The sequence below is a fragment of the Lissotriton vulgaris genome, chromosome 2_1, assembly GCF_964263255.1.
Source record: "Lissotriton vulgaris chromosome 2_1, aLisVul1.2, whole genome shotgun sequence".
In the NCBI taxonomy this organism is placed as follows: Eukaryota; Metazoa; Chordata; class Amphibia; order Caudata; family Salamandridae; genus Lissotriton; species Lissotriton vulgaris.
In genome coordinates, this window is record NC_141687.1 from 1548976222 (window position 1) to 1549001259 (window position 25038).

The following is a 25038-nucleotide window of genomic DNA, read 5'->3' on the forward strand; positions in this document are numbered from 1 at the left end:
GTGAATTAAAGAGGACCTACTGAGGGGAATTGAAAGCTACAGTGCTTTGTTATTCAGGGCACTGAAATTAACTGCACTGGCTGCGAGCCTCTGAGTAGACCCTTGCACTCTGTCATTTACAAAGTAAGCACTGGTTATACTTCATCCGATTTATATCTGCAACCTGTTCAGGGCAAGCTCAGACATTAAACAACAGTCTACGTAGCTACGTGTACAATTCTTTAAACATCACATCATTATGCAACAAATCAGCGTAACTTATGTACAAGTGAATGCAGCCAGGGAACCTCAAAGCATCATTCATGCTCAGGGCACCCGTGAGTACCGCAGCCACAGCCCAGTGGATTGTCTATTTGTGGGCAGCCTGGGGGTAGAGACTGAAGTTTGAACCCCCAGCAGGGTAGGCCTCCCTTCAGCCAGCCCCTCACCCATCAAAACCTCATCTCGAGAGCAGACAAATCTTCCAGCTACCATCCCTGCTAGGGGCACCAGCGACTCAAACAAGCTACACCCCACTGAACTTAATGTTGCCGTGCTGTAGTCCTGCAAATAGTTTAATGGCTGTGAAGGGTTAAAGGCTGTAATCAGCCAGATTGGGATTGGAACCAGTAACTAACTGCAGGGCGCACGTGCATCTCATCAATGATTGCGTAACTCACCGGGCTCTGGATAGTTAATTATTTATTTGTCTCCGTGTTTCCTTCAGTGCCGTGTACCCGGGTGTGGCCAGCGTTCTGGGTGGCCTTATTTAAGATATAGGTACCATCAACACCTAATTTTCCAAGGGTCATTGAGATAGCGCAGATCGTGCTGTTTTGTCGTATTCCAGGTAGGAGGTGCTAAGCCTGCCTTGGCGTTTTAATCACCACCACTTTCATCCTGAGACTTGTGGTCAGGCCTACAAGTTCCAGCATGCAAAGTGACACGAACGGAAAAGGTAGAGGTGTTAGACCTTCACTCCCTCCCCCCGGTGCATGACGGGGCTTAATTTGTTTGTGCCTGTAACCACTTTATGTCAGGAAGTGGTCCGTATTATGGCCCCCATAATGCGTCTTAGGCTCTGGGACCAAAGAGAGAAGGTCTTGCAAGTGCGCCCCACCCAACGGTGGGAAACAGCGAGTGGAAAAATTACGACTCGCTCATAACCAAAGTGCAACAATATTTTAAATGTCAAGGGACCCAGTGTCTCGAGTATACTAAAACTCGTTTTTGCCTTTTGCTTTGCTGTGTTGCAGTGAGAGAGCGAGTTCTAGCCAACAAAGTTCACACAATCGACATGCCTGAAAAACGAAAGTTGAGTTTAGACGTCCAACTGCTAGAAACCGAAGAGCACTGTGGTGTTAAGCACCATCGAACCCGAGACGTCCCGGAGGGTGACCCTGTAAGTATTAAAAAACATACTTTTGGTATTTGCATACGACGTCTCTGCACGTTAGGAGACTTAACCGCTATGTTGTTTACGTTTTTTGCTAGGAACCCATGTCAACCGACGAACCCCAAGAACCAGGTAAATAAATATATGTATTTTTGGTTCATGTTACATACCACGTTTGTAAATTACACACCTGGGCTTCTTTCCTTAAGCTTGAATGGTGCCGCAGCAGCAAACGTGAACTTTTAGCCCTACATTTGCTAGCGTAAACGTGATACCACAATATGGAGCCTAATCCATTAGTGGTTTATTTATTCAGATTTCGAGTTTACAATACCTTCACATCAGTGCTTTAAATGGGGAATAATAACTGCAGGTACTCATCAAATTGAGCTAGGAGGCGGTGCAAGGGGCGGAGCTGAGGGCGTGGCATAATTATATAAAGACACTACTGCCATCTGTCAAGTAATCATTTTGCCCCATTTAATGCCTGGTTTCAGAAAATGAGGAATGTTCGAACTAGCGAATATCGTTATGCACAACGAATTGGGGGGCTGAGGACATTTGATAAGATTTGGAAATCGTATTTTGCGTAATTTTGGAAGTTGCCTTCTGTATTATTATGATTTTGTACTTTATTGTTTTGCTAATATTGTATTACTCGTCTATCTATTGAACATGATTCAAAAACTTCAATAATAAAAAGTGTTTGAGAAAAAAAAAAAAGTAATCATTTTGCCCATAAATTATACTTATCAACAGTCTCAAATTGCCTGCATGTGCAAATTACCTCTGCACATGTGGGCATGGCATATGTAGACAATTAACCTGTCTCCTTATATGCCCCTTTCAACTGTGTAAGCTGCTCATTGCATTTAAAGGAACATGTTAGTTACAGCAGTTTCAGCACACACCCAAAAACATGATAAATGTATGAACAGAAAGTGGGTATTTCCTCACAAAAAATTACATCAAGGCCAAAGTGTTATGCTTTAGTTTCTGCGTTTTTTAAAATATTTGCAGGTTCAGTTCTTATTTGTTGTATTACAGACAGCATTCCTACATTCCCTTGCCCATGAGTACTCACTCACACACAGGCCCAAGAACAAGCAGACATGCACACACAAAACATTCCTCTCATTTTCTGTTAAAATACCTTCACATAATGTCCTGATGCGCTCTCTGTTACTTACGATGCTCTCTCTGTCGCTTACGCTCTCTCACACAAAAGCAGACATTCAATGACACAAAAGGCTCACCACAGAATTAAACAGAATTAAAAACGTTGTCTGCAATTCCTACCTCCCACGGCTTTCTCCTTGCAGACTCTCAGCCAGTTGTTTGGACCTTGAGTGGCTGCGAAATTTCACACTCACAGCGTGATACCGAGTTTGCCATACTAACAAAATGTAATGAGCCACGCTGAATGATTCAGCAGCGGCTCAGCACAGGGCTACGGAGGCGCTTTGGCTGAAAGTGGCTTTCAGACAGCCTCATCCTCAGCAGCACAAGTACCACTGAGCCTACCTGTTATGAGTACCGGTACGCTCCGTGGCGATGAAAAAGTGCCGGTACTCGGGAGGTTAAAAATAAAAAGTGCCGGTACTCCGTACCGGTGAGTACTGGCCCATTTAAAGCACTGCTTCACATTCAATGAGTTAACATGATTCTCTTTTTCACACTGTGGTTATTCAGCACATCAGGCATGGATTTGGCCTAAGGAAGTAAGTTGGATACCCCTGATGCAATATTTCCTGTGTACTCTTGACATCGGTTCCTGGTTTTAACTAGGCCTGGGCTGTAAATTCCGTTCTGCTCGTGGAATTTGCAGAATTTAGGTAATTTCTCATTCTGTGGAGAACGTGGAGTTGCCCAAAATTCTGCCATATGTAGCTTCATGTAATTTTTTGATTGTTCACGCTTTCAAAATGTGTGTTTGCAAGATATTTCTCCCAGAGCATGCAAACAACATTCGCAGACAGGAAAAAAAGCATCACAAACGGGCGAACAAGAAATTCCGCACGTTTGCGGTACTTTTGCGTGCTCGCAGATTTTTTACCGTTTTGCAGAGCTTTGTGTAGCACGACTACGCAAATTCCGCCCACCCCTAGTTTTAACCCCTACGCTGCTGCGCTACCCAGAATCCCTTGTAAAGCTCAAACTTGGTCCAAAAAACACATATTCCTCATATTTCTGTGGTGGAAAGTTCTGGAATCTGTGTGGATCCCCAAAATTCCACCCACCCTGCATTCCCCAAAGTCGTCCGAGAAAAATGATACCTCACTTGTGTGGGTAGGCTTAGTGCCCGCAACAGGAAACGGCCCAAAACGCAACATGGACACCGCATTTACACAGTGAAGACTGATCCTTCTTTTGCAAAGGGCCTAGCTGTAGATTTTGAACCCTCGCTCTGCCTGCACCTAGGAAAACCTAGCAAACCTATACATTTTTGAAAACTAGACACCCAGGGGAATCCAGTATGGGGTGACTTGTCTGGCTCTCACCAGGTTCTGCTACCCAGAATCCCATGAAAACCTCCAAAATTTGTCCCAAAAAACCCGCATTTTCCTCACATTTCTGTGGTGGAAAGTTCTGGAATCTGCGTAGATCCACAAATTTCCTACCACCCAGGGTTCCCCCAGGTCTCCCGATAAAATTGGTACCTCACTCATGTGGGTGCCCCAAGTACCCACGATAGGCAAGGGCCCAAAACGTATTGAGGAGACATCAAAATGACCTATCGCAAAACAACCTAGTTTTGCAAGGTGAATCACCTGGGTTTTCGACCCCAGGCTCGGCGGCCATCTTGATAAATCTACCAAACCCACACATTTCTGAAAACTAGGCACCCGGGGGAGTCCAGGAAGGGATGGCTTGCGTGGGTCCCCCAATGTTTTCCTACCCAGAATCACCTGCAAACTTCAAATTTAGCTGAAAAAAAATCAAGTTTATCTCCAATTACATGTGGGAAAGTTCTAGAATCTGCGTGGATCCACAAATTTCCTACCACCCAGCGTTCCCCCAGGTCTCCCAATAGAAATGGTACCCTGCTCGTGTGGGTGGGTCAAGTACCCGCGACAGGCAAGGGCCCAAAACCTATTGAGGCAACATCAACATTTCCTATCACAAAAAAACCTGGTTTTACTAGGGGGTCCCATAAGTTTTTGACACCAGGCTCGGCGGCCATCTAGGGAAACCTACCAAACTCACACATTTCTGAAAGCTAGCCACCAGGGGGACTCCAGGAAGGGATGGCTTACGTGGATCCCCAACGTTTCCCTACCCAGAATCCCCTGCAAACCTCAAAATTTTGCTGAAAAAATCAAAATGTTCACACATTTCTGTGTGGGAAAGTTGTAGGATCACCGGGCAGACACAAATTTCCTACCACCCAGCGTACCCTCAGGTCTCCCGATAAAAATGGTACATCACTTGTGTGGGGTAGGCATAGTGGCTTTAACAGGAAATGGCCCAAATCGTACTGTGGAGACTTCAAAATTACCTATACCAAAACTACCTGGTTTGGGGGAGGGGGCACCTGGTTTTTTGGCACCGGGCTCACCGCCATCTAGGGAAACCTACCCAACCCACACATTTCTGAAAACTAGACACCCTGGAGAGTCCAATGAGGTATAGCTTGCGTGGATCCCCCAACTTTTCCCTACCCAGAATCCCCTGCAAACCTCAAATTTAGCTGAAAAAGTAACTTTTCCCTTACATTTTTGCTTAGGATCACCATCCTGGCACAAATGTCCTGCCACCCAGCGTTCCCCTTGTTCTCCCGGTTAAAATGATACCTCACTTGTGAGGGTGGACCAAAGGCCTCTGACTGGGAAGAGCCCAAAACATAGGGGTTAAGGATTTTTGCACTGATAATTCTAAGCGCTACATTTTATAACAAATACGTTTTTAGCCAATTCTGCATTGGACACCCACATAAGTGAGGTATCATTTTACTCGGGAAACTGAGGGCAACACTGTGGGGTAGGACATTTGTGCCGGCACGGTGATCCCACGCAAAAATGTAAGCAAAAAGTGATTTTTCCAGCTAAGTAGAACTTGAACTTTGGAAAAAAAAATCCCTGGTGGCTAGTGGGCTTTCTGCCCCACCGGGGGGGGGGGGGCAGATAAGGTGCTATTGCCCCATCTGCCTCCGGGACGGGGGGGCAGAAAGACTAGCACTTTTTCTGGGGTGGGGGCATTGACATGCCCATTCTGTGCAGCCCCTACCTATATTAAAAAAAATCCCTGGCACTTAGTTGGCTTTTTGCCCCCCCACCCGGGCGGGGGCAGATTAGGGGCTATTGCCCCCATCTGCCTCATGGGGGGGCAGAAGGTATTGTGTTTTCTTTGGGGATAGGGTGGGGCATTCGCATGCCCATTCTGAGCAGCCCCCACCCTGGGCCTATAAAAAAAGAATCCCTGGCATCTAGGGTGCTTTTTATCCCCCTGGGGGGGCAGAAAGACTGTAATTTTGGGGGTGGGGGCATTAGCATTCCCATCTTGGGCAACTTCTATCCCTAAATTCATCGGGGGAAAAAACCCTGGTGTATAGTGGGCTTTCTGCCACCACGGGGGGAGAAAGACTGTAATTTTGAGGGGGTGGGAGCATTGGCATGCCCATATTGGTCACCCCTCCACTAATTTGCATTTAAAACCAAATTTCTAGTTTTTAGTGGGCTTTCTACCCCCCCTGGGGGAGCAGATTCGGGGTTACTGTCCCCATCTGCCCCCTTGGGGGGGCAGAAAGACTGTACTTTTACGGCATGGGGGGCTGCCCAATATGGGCATGTCAATGCCCCCACCCCTAAATATAATCAACACAACAAAATCCCTGGTATCTAGTGGGCTTTCTGCTCCCCCACCCCCCTCCCTGGGGCAGTTTGGGGGCTACTGCCCTCATGTGTCCCCGGGGGGGGGGGGGGGGGGGGGGGAGGCAGAAAGAGGGTAATTCTGCTGCAGGGGGTGGGAACATTGACATGCCCATATTGAGCATCCCCCACCCCTATTTTACAGTGGAAAAAAATAGCTGGTATCTAGTGGGTGCCCCCATCTGAATTTGGCCAAAATAAAATGGGGTGAGCAAAGGCCTTTGCCCAAGGGGCTGCTCCCCCCTCCCTGGTGCCTAGTGGGTGGGTCCCTGCTTGTGGTTCGCCCTCCTGGGGTGATCCCCAAGCAGGGACTAGGGAGGGGTACCATTGGAGAGGAAAGATTCTCCCCTTCCTAACGATACCTGCTCAGTGGGCTGAGATAGCCCCCTGAGCACGTAGAAAGGGCAACTCTGAAATGAGCCTCTTGGCTCATTTCAGTTTCAGTTTCAATGAAATGACGTCTATGCGACGTGTGCTGATCGTCATTTCAGGGAAACCATGCAGGCAGCCTCAGGAAGCTCTTCCCCAGCTCCTGAGGCTGTTGGGGGTTAAAGGGAATCCCTCTGGTTCCCGCACCAGAAGGATTCCCTGTGCCCGTGCAAGCAGCTAATTCATTTTGGTTTTGTCCTTTCCATTCTGGGATTTATAGCCATGTGATGCCATTAGAGGATGTGGCGTAACAGCCAGAATTGCTGAATTTGGAGCTGGGGAGCCAGGTTCGAGTCTGCGTCGACTCAACATCCTGTGATTCCGCGCGGTCACTTAATCTCCCACGCCTACATAAAATGAATGTGTCTTTGGGTAATGTAACTGATGCTCTTGGAAAGTGCTCCAATACCTTCAGGTCAAGTTTGCGCTATTTAAAACTGTAATAAAATAAAATAAACATAGAACTACAAGTCCGAGAATGTTAAAACAAGACACATCCTGTTCTGGTCGAACTGCAATGTCATAGCCCAGGAAACTTGAGAGCTCTGTATTTGTAATGGTTTTGTGCAAATTGTGGCTGTGAATACAGAGCTCTCGGAATTCCCTTGTCCAAGTGTGAGTAGCTGTCCTGCAAGGATTTTGCTTTTGCAAACTGTATTAATAGGACTACAAATCCTAGATTGCAAAGAACGAAACAAGAAATGACCAGATTCTCATTCATTAAACTGTATCATGAGAGCGCTGTGAATATATGAATTCCAGTAAGGTTTGTAGGAAGTTCCTATGGTATATTGCCTGTGACAGGTTCTAATCTGTGTTTCACATAAATGTGTTTATATATATATATACTTAAAATACAGGTTATAAAACAGAACATTTGCTTGAAAAGAGTTATCTGGGTTTGCCGCTCCCGCACGTGTCTCTGCATTTTTCAACTTTTGCCTTTTTCTGCGTATTTTTTTGTTTTTATTCAGACAGTGCAACGTCAGGAGAGCACATCACTGAGGAGTCTGACTCCATACTTGTCATCGATTCGGGAGCGACGATTGATGAGGAAGTTTTGGAAATGTACTTTGAAAACACAAAGCGATCAGGTGGCGGACCTATCAAGCAATTGCGCTGTGATCGAAAAGGCATACAGATCACCTTTGAAAACATTGAAGGTATTGTATCTTGGGATAGAGGGGTACAGCACAGACCACTTGAATTGTGTGAAAAAGGCTACTTTCTTGAACAGGTGTAGATCACAAATAAATTCCTAGGTAATCCATCCGCCTTAAGAAACTAAAGTCTCGCATCACATCAAATGAACTATCTAATATCCTGCTCCCACACCGTAACTATCTCCTTCCTATTGTACTGCATTTCAGCCAGTGGTCGAAGTGGGGGGAAAAAAAGTAAGAGAACTGTGGGCGAAGAATCAGAGGGCAGGAATAACCTAAGGATTGGGTCAGTGGGCGGAGTCAGAGGTGTGGCCAGAAAGAGCAAAGCATCCAAATTTATAATATTTGTTTGGCATTTCACTGACCAGTTACAGCTTACTGCGTCATTTAATTCAACCAGTGGACACACATGTTTATTTAAGGTTTAATAAGAGTTATTGACATTAAAATACATTCACAAAGTAGGATACGTTCCCAATCACAGAATGTCTCAAATACGCTTAAAAGTTGAATCACAGGCCATTTGTCTCGGAGCCATGGCGTTTCTGTCATCAGCACTTCTCCCTTTTTCCACAAGAGCAGTTCAAACATGAATGGCAAAATATCCTAATTTGCAAATTTTTCCACATAATTATGGCTTTGCCATAATTGCCACGTAATACATCATCTGCTGCATAATCTGACGATTTTAACTAATAAATTGTTTGCAGCTCAAATTGATCAAAAGTTACTTTTGCTGCGAAGTGGACGGCCCTTTGCAAAGGTTGACGGGACACCTTTCTCACTGCTGCATTTCTATGTTAAACTGGTACTAATAAGTCAAAAGCTTTGTATAGAATGTTAGTATGTGTAAAAATGTCAAAATAATAAAGTAGCAGAAAATATACTGCATTACACCGCAGCCTTTTTTATGCTGCATAATTTAGTCAACACTGCAGCATAATTTTGTCCTCCATTGCTGCATCATTTCGATGCCCCCAAAGCAGGTAGAACATGTAAAAGAGCTTGTGCATGAACCAGAGAGACCTTGAGCTTTGCAAACTTAGTTTGGTGTGTGCAAATGCGAAAGGAGAGGCAAAAGAGGGTAAGAAGAGTTTCTGGAAGTCACGGTTTTCAGCAAGTGAGGAGACTGAAAGAGAGGGAAATAAGAGTAAGAAAGAGCGAGGGCAGCTGCCAGCAGCAGAGCAGGAGAAGTGGACTCTGCTCTTGTCTTCTCTGGTCAAGGAGGAAAAGAGTCCTTTTCCTTCTCTGCCAACCCGCCCGTCCTCGAACATCCACGAGCGCCGAGCCTGCCGTCCGGGGACGCATTCTTAAAAATAAAAGTAGGGGAACGGATCCCACTAAAATACACAACGTGCCCTGCCAATACCGCCCACTTCGACCACTAGTTTCAGCCTTTTTTGCAACAATAATTTTTCCCTACAGCCTAAGACTGCATGTATTAACATCTAAGCAACTAAACTTTCTACATTTTACCATGTACTTCCTGCCTATTCCATGTGAGAGGTTGTTTACCCGCTATCTTTCCACCATGTACTTCCTGCCTATTCCATGTGAGAGGTTTTTCACCCTCTCTCTTTCCACATGGTTCACTAATGGCAACGCCAACCAAACTTTTGTAAACTCATGTAAAACTTTCCAGGCTACTGCCACTCAGAAACCATCCGCCTGCTATCTTTTAATGCCTAGCCATCTCCATTAGGCCATGCTCCCCACCTACGAAGGTTCAGAGTCTTTGCCTACACCTCTCAGCTCTAACAGGTACAATTCTATACATATCCGTAAAAGATGCACACGTCACCCCCTGAAAAATTCCATATTGTCATACTTAAAATCGACATGACTAATGGCCCAAAAGCAACTTTCCTACAAAACAGACTCCTCTCCCTATTGACCTTACGGCGCGTCTGCTCAATCGCTGATAGCTTGCTAACCCCCCTCTAATTTCTCCTTGGCATAAACCTAGTCCAGAGATCCAAGAAACCTGACCACTGGGCCTTTATCTGCAATAAGTCTTGCTTCATACGTCTTCAACAATACCACACCTTTTTCCAGCACAAGATCATTTTTCCCCAAATGGAGAGCCAGAACGTCCAGTCATCGCCCTTCCACCAATATGCAATACAAACACTGCATCAGCTCACGCCATCTCATATTCCCTTTTCCCAACCATGTAACCGGAAACAACCGCCAATCAAAACCCAAATTTGCCCCACAACCCCTTTGTGCTTCTTGCCGCGCCTCCCACTTGATGAATAAGTGCCCCACCCAAATGGCCACATCCTCCGCCGCTGGGCCAGCAACAGAATCGTAAACAGCAGTAAATATTCACACAGCATGCTCTACCTCGCTTTCCTCCTCCCCCAGAAACGTGCTCATATCTCTGAAAGCAGTCAGATGACCAGCACCCCGATCACATGATGTCCTCGCGCTTCCATCTCCTATTTCCAGCTTCGGCCGCAGAGCTGATACGGAAAGAATGTGTGCCAAGCTCCGAGGGGGGATCTCCAAAGGCCTTAAGCGCTTTGCACAAAAGCTGTTACAAGTGCCCCTATCCTGTGTCGCAATCCATCGTCACTAGGCACCCCACAGCGCGATCCCCACCTTTCTCCCCAAGCCACCGGGCAGTTTTCGGGCACCAGTAAAATCTGCTGCACCATGCACCTACTCTTCGCTCTCTTCGCAGCCATATCCCCAACCTGCCTTCCCTTCTTATGACATCCTCCCACAGCACGCCCCTTTAGCCCCTGCAACCCAGCAGTTCCAACACCCAGACCGCGCAAAAGACCATCCTTGACATTAAGGAGGAGAACAAATAGGCTTCTCCACCCCCTGGCGCACCACAGACACTTACTGAAACACATTGCAAAATAACTGCCATGTTAAGGGCCTCCTCAACCTCACCAAGTGCCCCCGTTCTCTTGTCCAACCCTCAAGCATCCTCTGTCCTAATTCCCTCGTGGACGGGGCATATCCCCACATCAATTTACCCCTACAGGCGATGCCCACTAGTTTTCCAGTAATCGTCACCAGTGACAGACTCCTCTCTGTCAAGTCCAATATAACCTGACCCATGTCCTCCGTCCTGTGCAACCCCTCTGACCTGCACTGCACCTCCGACGCCAACATTTCTGCTAAGGCCTGACTATGCTCGCCATGTCGACCCACCTAAAGACCCTACTACCAGTTACACCATTCTGTGTTTCCTACTGTCCACAACTGCTCCGGCATGGGTGTCTTGCACCTGGGCCAAACCACAGGGTCTCTCCCACTGTGAACGAGACAAAGCAACAACAAAATCCTAGTCCATCCCTGGAACGTGCTGTGCCTTGAATAAGATAATCATTTTACAGGCAGCCCAGCACAAAAACTTGCAGCAGTTTCAACACCTGTGTGTACCTGGCAGACTGTCTATTCATAATTTGAACCACAGACTTGTTGTCCACACTGAACAGCACACTCTGGTATGCCAAACCTGCTATGCTACTCACTAGGTGACCGCCACAACCAGAGGAAAAAACTACAAGAACGCAATGCTCCTGCCCCCTGCCTTTAACTGTGCAGCCATTCTTCTGTGCACCAACGCCCTTCCCAATATAAGCCAAAACCCAAACCTCCCGCCGCATCTAAGAAAAACAGCACATCCCAATCCATTTCCTCCCTCATGTCTAATGGATTTTCATTGAAGGCATTTAAGGAAAAACTCCACATCCTGAGATCTTCTTTGACCCTTGCTGATGGTCACACGTGTTGATGCAGCAAGGAGAAACCTGACAAGGCCAAACCCTACCTCCTACAAAATGATCTCCCTGCTCTGACCACTCTGCATGCAAAGTTTAGGTACTGTAGCAACACCTGTATCTCCTTGATTGTCACCTTTTCTTTTGCCAGCATGCCTCCCACTAACCTCTGCTTCGTCTTCTTTTTGGGCAGTCGGCAATCTTGCCTCCTTTGTTTGAGAATCAATCTCAATCCCCAAGAAGGACAACACCATATCTGGCCCCACTGTCTTCTCTGGTGCTAGATGAACACCCAGGTCACTGATGAGCTCTTAGAAACTTACTAGCATCTGTTGGCAGCCTGCCGAGACGGCGCCCCCTCAAAGAAAAACAATTATCCAAGTAAGTGTCACCTGGCCGGTGTGCCACGCGAATAGCCACTGCAGAAATTAACAGAAACACTCAAACAGTGCACATGATACTGAGCATCCCATTGGCAGGGCCTTGTCCACTTACAGCTGCCCCCAAAATGCATGCTGAATAGCTCAGAATCCTCCAGGTGCACTGAAAGCAGCCAGAAAGCTGACTTCACATCACACATTGCCGTTTGTGCCCTTTTGCTGCCCGTCACCACCAATACCATGGCCATGTCTACCACTCAAGATGACACTGAGGCCATGTCTTCCGAAGTGAATCATTGACCTATCCACCTTCTGAGCAAGTGAAATGCTGTATCAACTGAAGCTGCACTTTTTCCTTCTTGGGCACCACACCAATTGGTGACACAATCAAAACATTCATTGACCAGTCATCAAAGGGGTCTACCAGCCGGCTCAACAGTACCTCCTTATCTAGCTTATCCTGCACTTCCTGCTTGTGTTTCTTTGCAGACCCCAAATTGTCTACCCATCTCCTACCCTGGGCACTCGTACTCTAAATGAAAACCCCACCAGAATCCATCCTGCAAAACACATGCCTCCTCCGGCTGATCATAGAAGCCCAGCCAGTAATCCACAACTTGTTCATCTTAACCGGTGTATGAGCCTTTTGTTCCAGATCCCTATGCCCTCTTCCTCCCTCTGTTTCCAAATGACTGCAGCTGCTGCTGTGCCCCCATGTCCACGAGCATATGGCTGCCACTGCCCTGCGTTCTGTCCTAGGTGCCCACTCACAGCCCTGCAGCAATATAGGTGTGCTTTCCCACGCACGTGGAGCACTTTTTTTTTTTTCAAACCGGTTTATTAGCATTTTTTATGATTTCAAAATACAGTATAAAGAACGATCGGGTAATCATGACATTCCGGTCTTGCCGGTCCAACATACAGTTGTTTCAGGTCTATACAGAAGGAAATCATGCTGCCGCGCTGACAGTGTCACATATTTGAGAGTCATGTGCTTAGATTTGACTAGTACGTGGAGGGCCTAGTCCGGCTCCCTCCATATACATTCTGGACTATCTGGCAGTTCAGTCTTGCACAATAACATGTACTTAGGGTGGATCTCTTTACTATGTACTTGCGTCCAGAGATGACATTTATCCAACCGTTATATAACAAGATAAAATGTTAACAATCTTTAAACATTAGCGGCAAATCACATACAATCATGTGTATTTATACTCCCCCCCCCCCCCTCCCTCCCTTCCCTTCCCCACCACCCCTCCCTCGGCACCCCTCCCCACATGCATACCTGTATCTACGAATAAATATACATCACATGCCTACGGACCTAAAGACTGGAAAACTGCATGACAGGTTATCTGGGTAGCAAGACATCCCACGGTACGCTCCAGTCCCTCCGTCTAGCTACTTAGGTCGCTTCAGCAGCTGAATCGCTAGTCCCCCCGGCAGCCGTAGGGCATCAAGCATATGTTCCTAACGTTCCGCCATAGGTTCCTTTCGGAGCCCCATAGTTTCCTCCCTCCGTATCGCTATCCATTCTGCCCGGGCCCACGCCTGAAGTGAGAAGACCCACTCCTGCGCAGCAAGCGGCTCGCGCACCTTCCACCTCTTCGTGAGGAGGCGCTTCACCACCACCAATCCCAGGTCTAAAAAGCGGGAGGATGCCTTATCTTTGACGCACGTGGAGCACTTTTGCCGGAAGTTGCATTACTCCCTTATACATAAGCCTTTGTTGTAGTCCCAACATGCTCCACATGTCCCGCTCTGCCCCTTTGCTGCATTACCCACCCTCCCCAGTAGGGGCATCCCTGAAAGGGCTGATAAACAATCGTTAAGCCACTGGCCATAAAGATAGTCTTCTCAAACTTTGCTGGGCCCATAGTGTGCTGCCAAAGGTCTGTGTCAAGCTCCCACCACTTTGGCTTGGGATCCCACATTAAACATGCCCAGAACTTCTCATCATACTGAGCCCAAGCATGCCCCCTAAAAATAATTTTAGCTTTGCTTATAACATCAATCACCACGCATTGCTCCAGAACCTTCTTACAGTAAACACTGGTGTATATCAAGAACACCACGGTCCAGTTCTTAAATGTCAGAGGCACCCTCCGCGGCTTGGCTAATTTAAAGAGGAGTCCTTCTTGGACCCTTGTTTGGAGAACAGCTCCCTGTGGAGGAGCTTGAACATTTCCACATATTCCCCTTTACATATTCTTTCTGTAGTAGCCAACATCAAATGTGCCCACAAGAGCTTCGTCATTCTCATGTAAGAGAGCCTCTTAATCTTCATCTCCTTGCTTTCCAGTCCCTCCTTTTTGTCAACTTTTGTCATCTTTACTTTCTATGGCATCCTATACTGGTACCACCACAACTCTCCGTCTGTTTTGCAGGCTCCCCTTTTGCGCTCCTTTTACCTCTTGAGTCCCTACCCCTACATCGGCTACATACCCACCCTTATGCAGTCGTTCGCTACCTCCCCTTTTCACCCTCGCGTCCACACCCGTGCAAACCATCACCGGACCCATGTGGCTACCTGGTCCTTACCTGGCTCCAATTCCAGTGCCTGTACAGATGCTTACCTCATCACCAGTGGGCTCTGTGTCTTCTACTCCGTACTCTGTTGTACCTCGCCATTTGTCTGTAACACACTAGACACGAACACGTCAGCTGAACCCCCATCCCTCAACTTTCCTGAGCCCCTATACGGGCGCTTCCTTGTCCTGCACTTTGCCTTTCTCCAGGCTGTCCTCCTCATAATCCACCATTGATTCACCCAGAGGGTCCTCTACCCCTGCCCAAGTTGGGTGGCTCCAAAATGGCCACCCGTTTTTTCACAAAGCCTCTGGCAGCGGTCCCGTACATACGCATGCCGCTTGGTCGGGCCGCTGCCCTCTCTGCATCCAATATTTGCACCCCCGTGGCTGCACCCATTTACGTTCCGCCGCCCCTCCCTCTCACTTCAAAAACTGCGCTTCGCTGCCCTGCTTCCATTTTGGAGCCTGAGATAACTCACATGTGCTTAGGAACTTAACGACTCCGCAGACAAAAATTGGTCTGGGATCCGATTTTAAGATGCGCAGGACTTCCCAATGGTTCCGTGTTCCGAGTTGCCTACAGATCGGTTTTAGCCGTTTGCACCTAGGTTGCACATATGCTGGACATGTGAAAAGCGCGTCAGCAACAGACTCCACTGGTGCCTTCCATCCTGGACAAGGGCTCTGGCTTGAGTCATTTAAGTGCCACTTAGCTGTTACCTCACCCACGGGAAGAGTGCCAAACCTAAATTGGTCATATAGCATCCTGTCCTGAGGGGCCTGAATTGGGTCTAGGTATAATTCCAGTAGTCTTGCCTGTTTGTGGAGGTGGAATTCTGTGGTGTGTTTCCCCTGGTTGGGCTTGGAAAGATCTTGTTGCTCAACCCATTCCCAATAATGTTGCATTACTACATCTTTTCAGTACAAGGGTAGATCTTGGTTTTCCCATGGGGCTTGAAGCTCTACATCTGACACCAGTTTCCTAACATTTCTGATCCACCCTACCTTATTGCATGTATCCAGCTGGATGACCTCTGATAGGGTTTCTGCATAGGGCAGAAGCTCCAGGGTCCTCCTAATGCGAGCCCAGAAAAGCAGCGGGCGGAGCCTCGCTATATCGCCAATAGGGGGCCTGCTCATATCGAGCATTAAAGGAGTGAGCGGAGTACTTTTGGGAAACATCACAAGGTTACTGAGGAATTATGCTCTGATATGCAGAGCGCAAAAAACACAGTTGATGGACAGAATGCAGAACAATGTCATACATTCACCCCAGTACAGAGATCTGGGCCTAAATCCATCGTTTTTTTTGCACTCCACACCACCCCAGTTCAGACATGGCCATATGCAAATCAGTCTGACCCTGTGCCTCATGGGAACAGTCCAGCCCGAACTGCCAAGCCATGCCTTCCCTGGACCGGAAACAAGCTTCCGAGGACCGGTTTCTGGCATTTCAGCCGTCTTCAGTCCGGCTTGCTTGAATCCAGTGGTGTGGAGAGCATGGGACTCACGTCTGAGCATACCCATCCCACTCGGGGTGACAAATGCAAAAACCACAGTTGATGGACAGAATGCAGAACAATGTCATACATTCACCCCAGTAGAGAGATCTGGGCCTAAATCCATAGTTTTTTTGCACTCCACACCACCCCAGTTCAGACATGGCCATATGCAAATCAGTCTGACCCTGTGCCTCATGGGAACAGTCCAGCCCGAACTGCCAAGCCATGCCTTACCTGGACCGGAAACAAGCTTCCGAGGACCGGTTTCTGACATTACAGCCTTCTTCAGCCCGGCTTGCTTGAATCCAGTGGTGTGGAGAGCATGGGTCTGAGCATACCCATCCCACTCGGGGTGACAAATGCAAAAACCACAGTTGATGGACAGAATGCAGAACAATGTCATACATTCACCCCAGTACAGAGATCTGGGCCTAAATCCATCGTTTTTTTGCACTCCACACCACCCCAGTTCAGACATGGCCATATCCAAATCAGTCTGACCCTGTGCCTCATGGGAACAGTCCAGCCCAAACTGCCAAGCCATGCCTTCCCTGGACCGGAAACAAGCTTCCGAGGACCGGTTTCTGGCATTTCAGCCGTCTTCAACCCGGCTTGCTTGAATCCAGTGGTGTGGAGAGCATGGGACTCACATCTGAGCATACCCATCCCACTCGGGGTGACAAATGCAAAAACCATAGTTGATGGACAGAATGCAGAATAATGTCATACATTCACCCCAGTACAGAGATCTGGGCCTTAATCCATCATTTTTTTGCACTCCACACCACCCCAGTTCAGACATTGCCATATGCAAATCAGTCTGACCCTGTGCCTCATGGGAACAGTCCAGCCCGAACTGCCAAGCCATGCCTTCCCTGGACCGGAAACAAGCTTCCGAGGACCGGTTTCTGGCATTTCAGCCGTCTTCAGCCCGGCTTGTTTGAATCCAGTGGTGTGGAGAGCATGGGACTCACGTCTGTCCATCAACTGGTTTTTGCATTTGTCACCCCGAGTGGGATGGGTATGCTCAGATGTGAGTCCCATGCTCTCCACACCACTGGATTCAAGCAAGCCGGGTTGAAGACGGCTGAAATGCCAGAAACCGGTCCTCGGAAGCTTGTTTCCGGTCCAGGGAAGGCATGGCTTGGCAGTTTGGGCTGGACTGTTCCCATGAGGCACAGGGTCAGACTGATTTGGATATGGCCATGTCTGAACTGGGGTGGTGTGGAGTGCAAAAAAACGATGGATTTAGGCCCAGATCTCTGTACTGGGGTGAATGTATGACATTGTTCTGCATTCTGTCCATCAACTGTGGTTTTTGCAACTGATATGCAGAGCAGCAGCTATAGGTCGGCTGCGTGAAGAACCACATTTTCCGTTGCTTTCCAAAAGCCCCCGTGACCTGCTTGTTGCCCAGTAGCAGCGTGGTTAGGTGGGGCTTGAATGTCATTCTATCCGAGAAATGAACACCTAAATAATCGAAGGTACTGACTCTTTCCAGAGGTGTCCCACCTAGCGTTGGGTTGCCTTTATACGACTTATGGGGGTTAAAGGCCATGAATTTGTTTTTTGTGGTGTTAATGACCAAATCTCTAGTGTCACAGAAACAATGGAATCTGTGACATAAAAGCGGAAACCCTGCCCGTGTCTTTGACACCAACAGGGTATCGTCTGCGAACACAAGGGTTGGTACTGTGGACACCCACAAGGTTGGTGCGTCAGCAGGTTCTTGTTGCAAAAAGCTAACCACTCCGTTCATATACAAAGAGAACAAGGTGGGTGCCAAAATGCAACCTTGGGGGGGACTCCCCTGCTAACTGGAATGCTCTTGGTGATGTGGGCGTAGTTGCCTTCGTGCAATCGGGCTACCAAGCTGAGGATAGATGCGGAATGCCCATACCTTTGAGTACTTGCCAAAGTTTAACCTGGGGACTAAATTGAAGGCAGTCTTCAAATCAATAAAAGCTAAGTAAAGGCTGCCCTTGCCAATCACTACAACTTTCCAGTAAAGAAGCAGGAGGTGGAATACCTGGTTGATTGTCCCCGTCTTTTCTCTAAAGCCAGCTTGATATTGGGATAAAATTACATAGTGAATCCAGAAAGATTCACGCTGCAAAATTGCATTGTCATTTGCCCATGACTGAATCTTCTGCCAGAGAGGTCTACAAAAAACCTTTTGGAGGGTATCGATCAGGCTAATGGGCCTGTAGTTAGAGAGCTCCTCTCTGTTTCCTTTTTTAGGTCTCGCCTGTCGATGCGCATGCGCATCGAGCAAGCGAGACTATGGGGGCTTATCCACTCTTTGTCCAACTTGCAAGGAATCGTGGCGATTCCTTGCAGTGCCCGTGACTTTTAAGCTCAATGCGCATGCGCATTGAGCTTAAAAGCGCGTGCACATCAGTTCCCTCATCCGCACGTCGCATTTCTCCTCCCCCCTCGCCCCCTCCCCTGCCCGCCGTGTCGCATTTCTCCTCCCCCCTCCCCTTATCTGTCTTCCCTTCGTCTGTTCCCTCTCCCCGCTCCGCCCCCTCCCCTGCCCGCCGTGTCGCATTTCTCCTCCCCCCTCCCCTTATCTGGCCTTCCCTCCGTCTGTTCCCTCTCCCCGCTCCGCCCCCTCTTATCGCATTCCAAGCGCAAGCGTGAACTCATTTGTACTTTTAAAGCAGACAAGGACGCACCGGCCGTGCCATTCCGCATGCCTTGTGCTGGGCTCGGTTTTGTTTTCAAAACAGAAGCCAGCCCGATCCCTTCTCATTAGCCACGCTGCGCACTCATGTGACGAGGCGTAATCCCCGCTGCACGCTACGCTGAACCACAACAATTTCTTCACAAAAGACGTTAACTGGCTCTTCCGAGATCACACAGTTCCGCACGTTTTGCCTTGTGCAACAAACAGTGTCATCATTCCTAAGACGTCAGCTCCAGTTCCTGGCCACAAGACAAATCAACACAACTTATCAGACTCTGGGGATCCAATTGAAACCCCATTTCCCTCAGAAAACAAGTGGGCCACGCCCCTTGAATTCCGTCTCTTTCCCCCACAACCTGTGAGCTGTGTTTGTGAATCCACAACCTTCCCTTTGAAGGCACGCCCTCTATTTCTCTGAAAACGGTCATCTTTTCGGTCTCACAACTTGTTTCCTGGACTCGCCCCCGGCCTGTCTCCGTCTCCGGCAATTATTTTTACTGTCGAGGTATGTGGAAGTTTATATGGTTTTCTGTAACGCGAGGTTCTTTTGGAGCGCTTCCGAGGGAGCCATGCATGCCCTCACCCTCACTCACCCTCAACCCCTCACCCACCCTCAACCCCTCACCCTCACCCTCACTCACCCTCAACCCCTCACCCTCAAACCCTCACTCACCCTCACTCTCACTCATCCTCACTCACCCTCAACCCCTCACCCTCACTCACCCTCAACCCCTCACCCTCACTCACCCTCAACCCCTCACCCTCACTCACCCTCAACCCCTCACCCTCAACCCCTCACCCTCAACCCCTCACCCTCACCCACCCTCACCCTCACTCACCCTCAACCCCTCACCCTCACTCACCCTCACTCACCCTCAACCCCTCACCCTCACTCACCCTCAACCCCTCACCCTCACTCACCCTCACTCACCCTCAACCCCTCACCCTCACTCACCCTCAACCCCTCACCCTCACCCTCACTCACCCTCACCCTCACTCACCCTCACTCACCCTCAACCCCTCCCCCTCACTCACCCTCACTCACCCTCACCCTCACCCTCACTCACCCTCACCCTCACTCACCCTCACTCACCCTCAACCCCTCACCCTCACTCACCCTCACCCTCACCCTCACTCACCCTCACCCTCACTCACCCTCAACCCCTCACCCTCACTCACCCTCAACCCCTCACCCTCACTCACCCTCAACCCCTCACCCTCAACCCCTCACCCTCACTCACCCTCAACCCCTCACCCTCAACCCCTCACTCACCCTCACTCATCCTCACTCACCCTCAACCCCTCACCCTCACTCACCCTCAACCCCTCACCCTCACTCACCCTCAACCCCTCACCCTCACTCACCCTCAACCCCTCACCCTCAACCCCTCACTCACCCTCACTCTCACTCATCCTCACTCATCCTCACTCACCCTCAACCCCTCACCCTCACTCACCCTCAACCCCTCACCCTCACTCACCCTCAACCCCTCACCCTCAACCCCTCACCCTCACTCACCCTCACTCACCCTCACCCTCACCCTCACTCACCCTCAACCCCTCACCCTCACTCACCCTCAACCCCTCACCCTCACTCACCCTCACCCACCCTCACTCACCCTCACTCACCCTCACTCACCCTCACTCACCCTCACTCACCCTCACTCACCCTCACTCACCCTCAACCCCTCAACCCCTCACCCTCACTCACCCTCACCCTCACTCACCCTCACCCTCACTCACCCTCACCCTCACTCACACTCACCCTCACCCACCCTCACCCTCACTCACCCTCACCCTCACTCACCCTCACTCACCCTCAACCCCTCACCCTCACTCACCCTCATTCACCCTCACCCTCACTCACCCTCACCCTCACTCACCCTCACCCTCACTCACCCCTCACCCTCACTCACCCTCAACCCCTCACCCTCACCCTCAACCCCTCACCCTCACCATCACTCACCCTCACCCTCACTCACCCTCAACCCCTCACCCTCAACCCCTCACCCTCAACCCCTCACCCTCACTCACCCTCACTCACCCTCACTCACCCTCACTCACCCTCACTCACCCTCACTCACCCTCACTCACCCTCACTCACCCTCACTCACCCTCACTCACCCTCACTCACCCTCACTCACCCTCACTCACCCTCACTCTCACTCACCCTCAACCCCTCACCCTCAACCCCTCACCCTAACTCACCCTCACCCTCACTCACCCTCAACCCCTTACTCACCCTCACTCAACCTCAACCCCTCAACCTCAACCCCTCACCCTCACCCTCACTCACCCTCACCCTCACTCACCCTCACTCACCCTCACTCTCACTCACCCTCAACCCCTCACCCTCACTCACCCTCAACCCCTCACCCTCACTCACCCTCACCCACCCTCACTCTCACCCTCACTCACCCTCACCCACCCTCACTCTCACCCTCACTCACCCTCAACCCCTCACCCTCACACAGTGCAATAGGTCTCAGACCATTTCAGTTAGAGCTTTTAGAAATGTTTATGGCTTTTTTTATTTGTAATTCTTTTGCATTGGCTACAGGAAACAAAAATGCTAAAGATTTACAAAAAAAACCCATAAACAATTCTAAAAGCACTAACTCTAATGATGCGAGACCTATTGCATTTCCAATGCTTGTTATATATTATAACCACCTCTGCCCCCTTCCTTGACTCTGGTAGTGGGGCTCCTCTGGCTACAGCGTTTGACAGAAGTAAAATATAGCGGGCCCAACTTTTGATGTCTGATAAAAATAGATCCACTGGGATACCATTGGGCCCGGCTGCTTTTGATTGTATTATTCGGCCTATAGGGGCCTCGATCTCTCCCAAAGTGAAAAATTCATAATTCGAGGGTAGGCTAAAGGAGACAACCACCTCCTTTAAAGGCGTGTCCCCAGAGTCTGTATAAAGCTTCCAAAAGTGATCAAACCAAGCCTGGCCTGTGATGTGGTTGGGGGGAGATTTGGGCCCCTGATTTGTTGCCCCAAGTGACAAAAGACCAAAAAGAATTGGAATCTTTCTCAGCGCATGTTTCCTTCAGTTGCTTCCATCGGGATTCATCCCACGCCCTTCTCGCCTGGTACAGAGCTAACTTGTAGCGCTTCCTAGAGGCTTTGATTAGGGCACTCTTTGGCTTTAATTGCTAAGGCTAGATTTTAGCGCTCCCTTCTACAATCCCTTGTGTACCACGAGGTTCCCCCTGATAGAGTGTTGGGTCTTGGGTCTGTTCTCGGGAATTTGAAGTAAGAACTGAGTCGATCAAAGATACGTGAGTGGGCGGTGACTACTTCAACCACTCCACCAGTAGTTACAGCCAGGGACTGGAGCTTGAGGGCACCGCTACCATATCATGCTGCATGCCCTTAAACTTGTTTTCATGCAGAACTATCTTCTGCCATTTTAGTGTTCGCCTGTCGTTGGTAAGATTTGTTTTCTGCTAATCAGCGCACAATTTGAAAAGGAACAAACTGAACAGCAAAGGGAAGGGAATTCAAAGACTGCAGGTACAACTAGGCCTCCGCTCATTTTCAAACGCTTCAGGCTCTGGAACTAGAAATGTTTTGGAAAGGGCTCTGTAATATGTGCAAAAAAAGTAAAGTGGAGCAAACTCTGGGGGGAAGACTCCTCACAGCGACAAATTAACACATTAGCCTAATTAAATTGGCCCAGTGAGAAACTTAAATGCCACCTTACTAAGCCCAGCCTAAATCGTAATAGGATTATGCCACAATGGGGGTAGATTGCAAACTGTCATATTCCCTAATGGAAATTTTGGCTGCTTCAAGTACCTCTCTAGCGGTCTATTTCTGGTTGTGAACGCATTCTTAAGCCAAGATATATAAGGCTTGGATATGTAGGGACGGAAAAAAGCTTGGGTCTCCCCAGTTCAGTGCATTCCTGTTTGATACGACTACCAAGTAATAGCTAAGCCTCTGTCACAAACAAGGCAATCCAAGATCACCTTCCTCTTAGTGCCTGCATGTTGGTACACCCTGATGGCACACCAGATAGGTCTTAAACCCGACGCCAAGCTCCTGATGGACAATACAAGAGTCTCATGATGGAGTACGCCAAGGAGGTGGCGCATGGCCCTATTCTCTTCTATCTGAAAAGGAAAGATGTTAGAATAGCCCCATATGCCAGCTCCGTAAGTGAAGATAGGGAGACATTTGCTCCTAACAACTTCCAGCAAGGGAGCCATAGGTTTTCTATCAATTTGCAAGGCTAAACTATAAATAAAACTAGTAGCACTGGAAAACCACTGAGCTATTTTTTTTCTTACCGGGGCCGCAATTTCCCTTGGCATCAACAACCACCCCAGATATGAAAACTCCTGGGTCAAAACAACTTGATAACCTTGGAGGTAGACATTTCTTTGTTTTATGGATTTGGGCCCGCAAACCGTAAGTGTACTGTGAGAAAGTAGCTCTATATATACTGGACAATAATGAAGTACAGTGTGTATAGTCCACAAACCCCAAAGGTATAACCGAGGTTAAAGTCCGGTCTGACCGTACTCTCAAAAGTGGTAGCTTGGTCAAGCAGTAAGGCAGTGCCAGAGGGCAGTGCAAAGCATTTGTTGTACACACTCAGTCAGCAAAGGATCTCACACACTCGAAGGCTGAACTCCAGGCCAATGGTTTTAATATCCAAAGATATGGTTGTTTTATTTTTAGAACTAACAGGCAGAAAAATATACTTTGCTAGATATGAGAACTCTCATGTAATTACTTTGCAAGGAAGCAATAACGTTGGTGAACACAATAGGTACAGGAGTTGCTGAAGGCAACTCAAGCCTAGACACACTTTAGCATTGAGCTCAATGGATTGTTACCTTAAAAGTACAGTGGATTACAGTTCAGATTACTTTAGTAGTTCCAGGACTAGAACCTAGATTCAGTCCTGGGGTCTAAGCTGAAACCAGATTAGCAAAAACGTTTTAGTTACTGTGGTGAACTTTCATGAATATAAAGCTGTTTTAAAAGTCCACACTTAGAAACTTATCAATGACAATCTGGCAATGTTATTCAATGGAAGAAAATTCAGGTTATAGGTAAAGTATAATCGCGTTACTTTTGTAATCCAGTACTGAGCTTCTAGGGCCAGCACTGGGGTCTGAACTTAAAACAGGTAGGTAATTGCGTTTTAGTATTTCGTATGATTTTTAAAGAATATTTCAAGTTTTCAAAAGTAGACACTTAGAAGAAATTTCATGGAAAAGCAGACAATGGGCTCCTGTGGAGAAAATACAGAATACTAGTAAACCCGGTAAGGATTACTTTTGCGGTTCAGTACTGGGCTGCAAGGTACAGTACTGGCTTCTCGCCTACTTGCAGGTGAGTACTTCGGAATTCGGACTTAGGCTGATTTTATGTGAATATTTGCACTTTTCAAAACTTCACACTTAGAAAATTTTCAAGTCAAAATGGGTCAATGTTATCCAGTGGCAGGTAAGTGAGTTACCGGTTTCCAGGTGAGTACTTGGCTGGTGAAGTTAAGGTTCCGGGTATAGACTCAGAGGTCCACCAGGGTCAGGTAAGTACAGTCGGTTCTGCCCCAGCAGCGCAGGGCCGGCCGGGTGCAGAGGTAGGTAGGCCCAATGATATCCAATGGGGGAAAGGGGGCCTTCGGTTGGTGGTTGCTGGCTAGCAGGCCACGCGACTGTGGGAGCTGGGCTCCTAGTCACTTGCTCAGGGCAAGGGGGGAAGTAGGGTAGGACAAAGGTGGCACAGCCAGCGGCACTCGGGCAGCTGGGTGCAGGGTGCTCTTGAGCCGTCGGGCGCTCAATGTTATCCATGGGAAAGGTCAAAAAGGAACCAAGGCTGCAGGCTCTGGGACGGAGACTCTCCAGGGGCGACCAGCACTTTGAGAGGTAAGTTGGGATCTTGGAGAACAGGTAGGTAACCCAAAGGAAGGCACAGGGGGCTGTAGGGCGCTGGGTGCAGGGTTGTCTTTGGGTGTCGGAAAAGCTTACCCTCGCCTGGTCGCGGTTGGGGTGGCCCCGGGTTCTGAGTATGCAGGCGTCAGCTGGTTCGTCGAGGAAGGTCTTTGGGCACTGGACTTCGGGTCCCAGATGCCGGGGGGCGTCCTCGTGGCCTTGGTTCGGTTGGGCTCGGCGGGTGCAAAGTCGGCTGGTCCGGAGCTTTCTGGTTGGCACCAGATGGGTTGTTGCAGCAGAGCCTCTGCTGATGGAAGTCCCAGTCTTTAAGAGGGTCAAGGCAAGCAGGTCCTCTGGGTGTCCCAAGGTTGCTGTCTGCAGGAGTCGCCGGAATTAGGCAGGAGCAGGTTCCAGGATCGACAGGCCGGTAGGGCTGGGACCAAGTCAGGTGTTGTCGTC

At 48.8% G+C, this 25038-nt stretch overlaps 1 protein-coding gene across 1 annotated transcript in view; it reads left to right on the top strand.

Moving 5' to 3' along the window:
• LOC147732882 (protein mono-ADP-ribosyltransferase PARP14-like) overlaps positions 1 to 25038 on the top strand; it is a 1251483-nt gene that overhangs the window by 70490 nt on the left and 1155955 nt on the right. The window contains exons 2-4 of the mRNA XM_086957427.1: positions 1236 to 1381; positions 1474 to 1507; positions 7647 to 7835. Coding sequence (XP_086813553.1) covers positions 1236 to 1381; positions 1474 to 1507; positions 7647 to 7835 — 369 coding nt within the window. The remainder of the gene's footprint in view (positions 1 to 1235; positions 1382 to 1473; positions 1508 to 7646; positions 7836 to 25038) is intronic.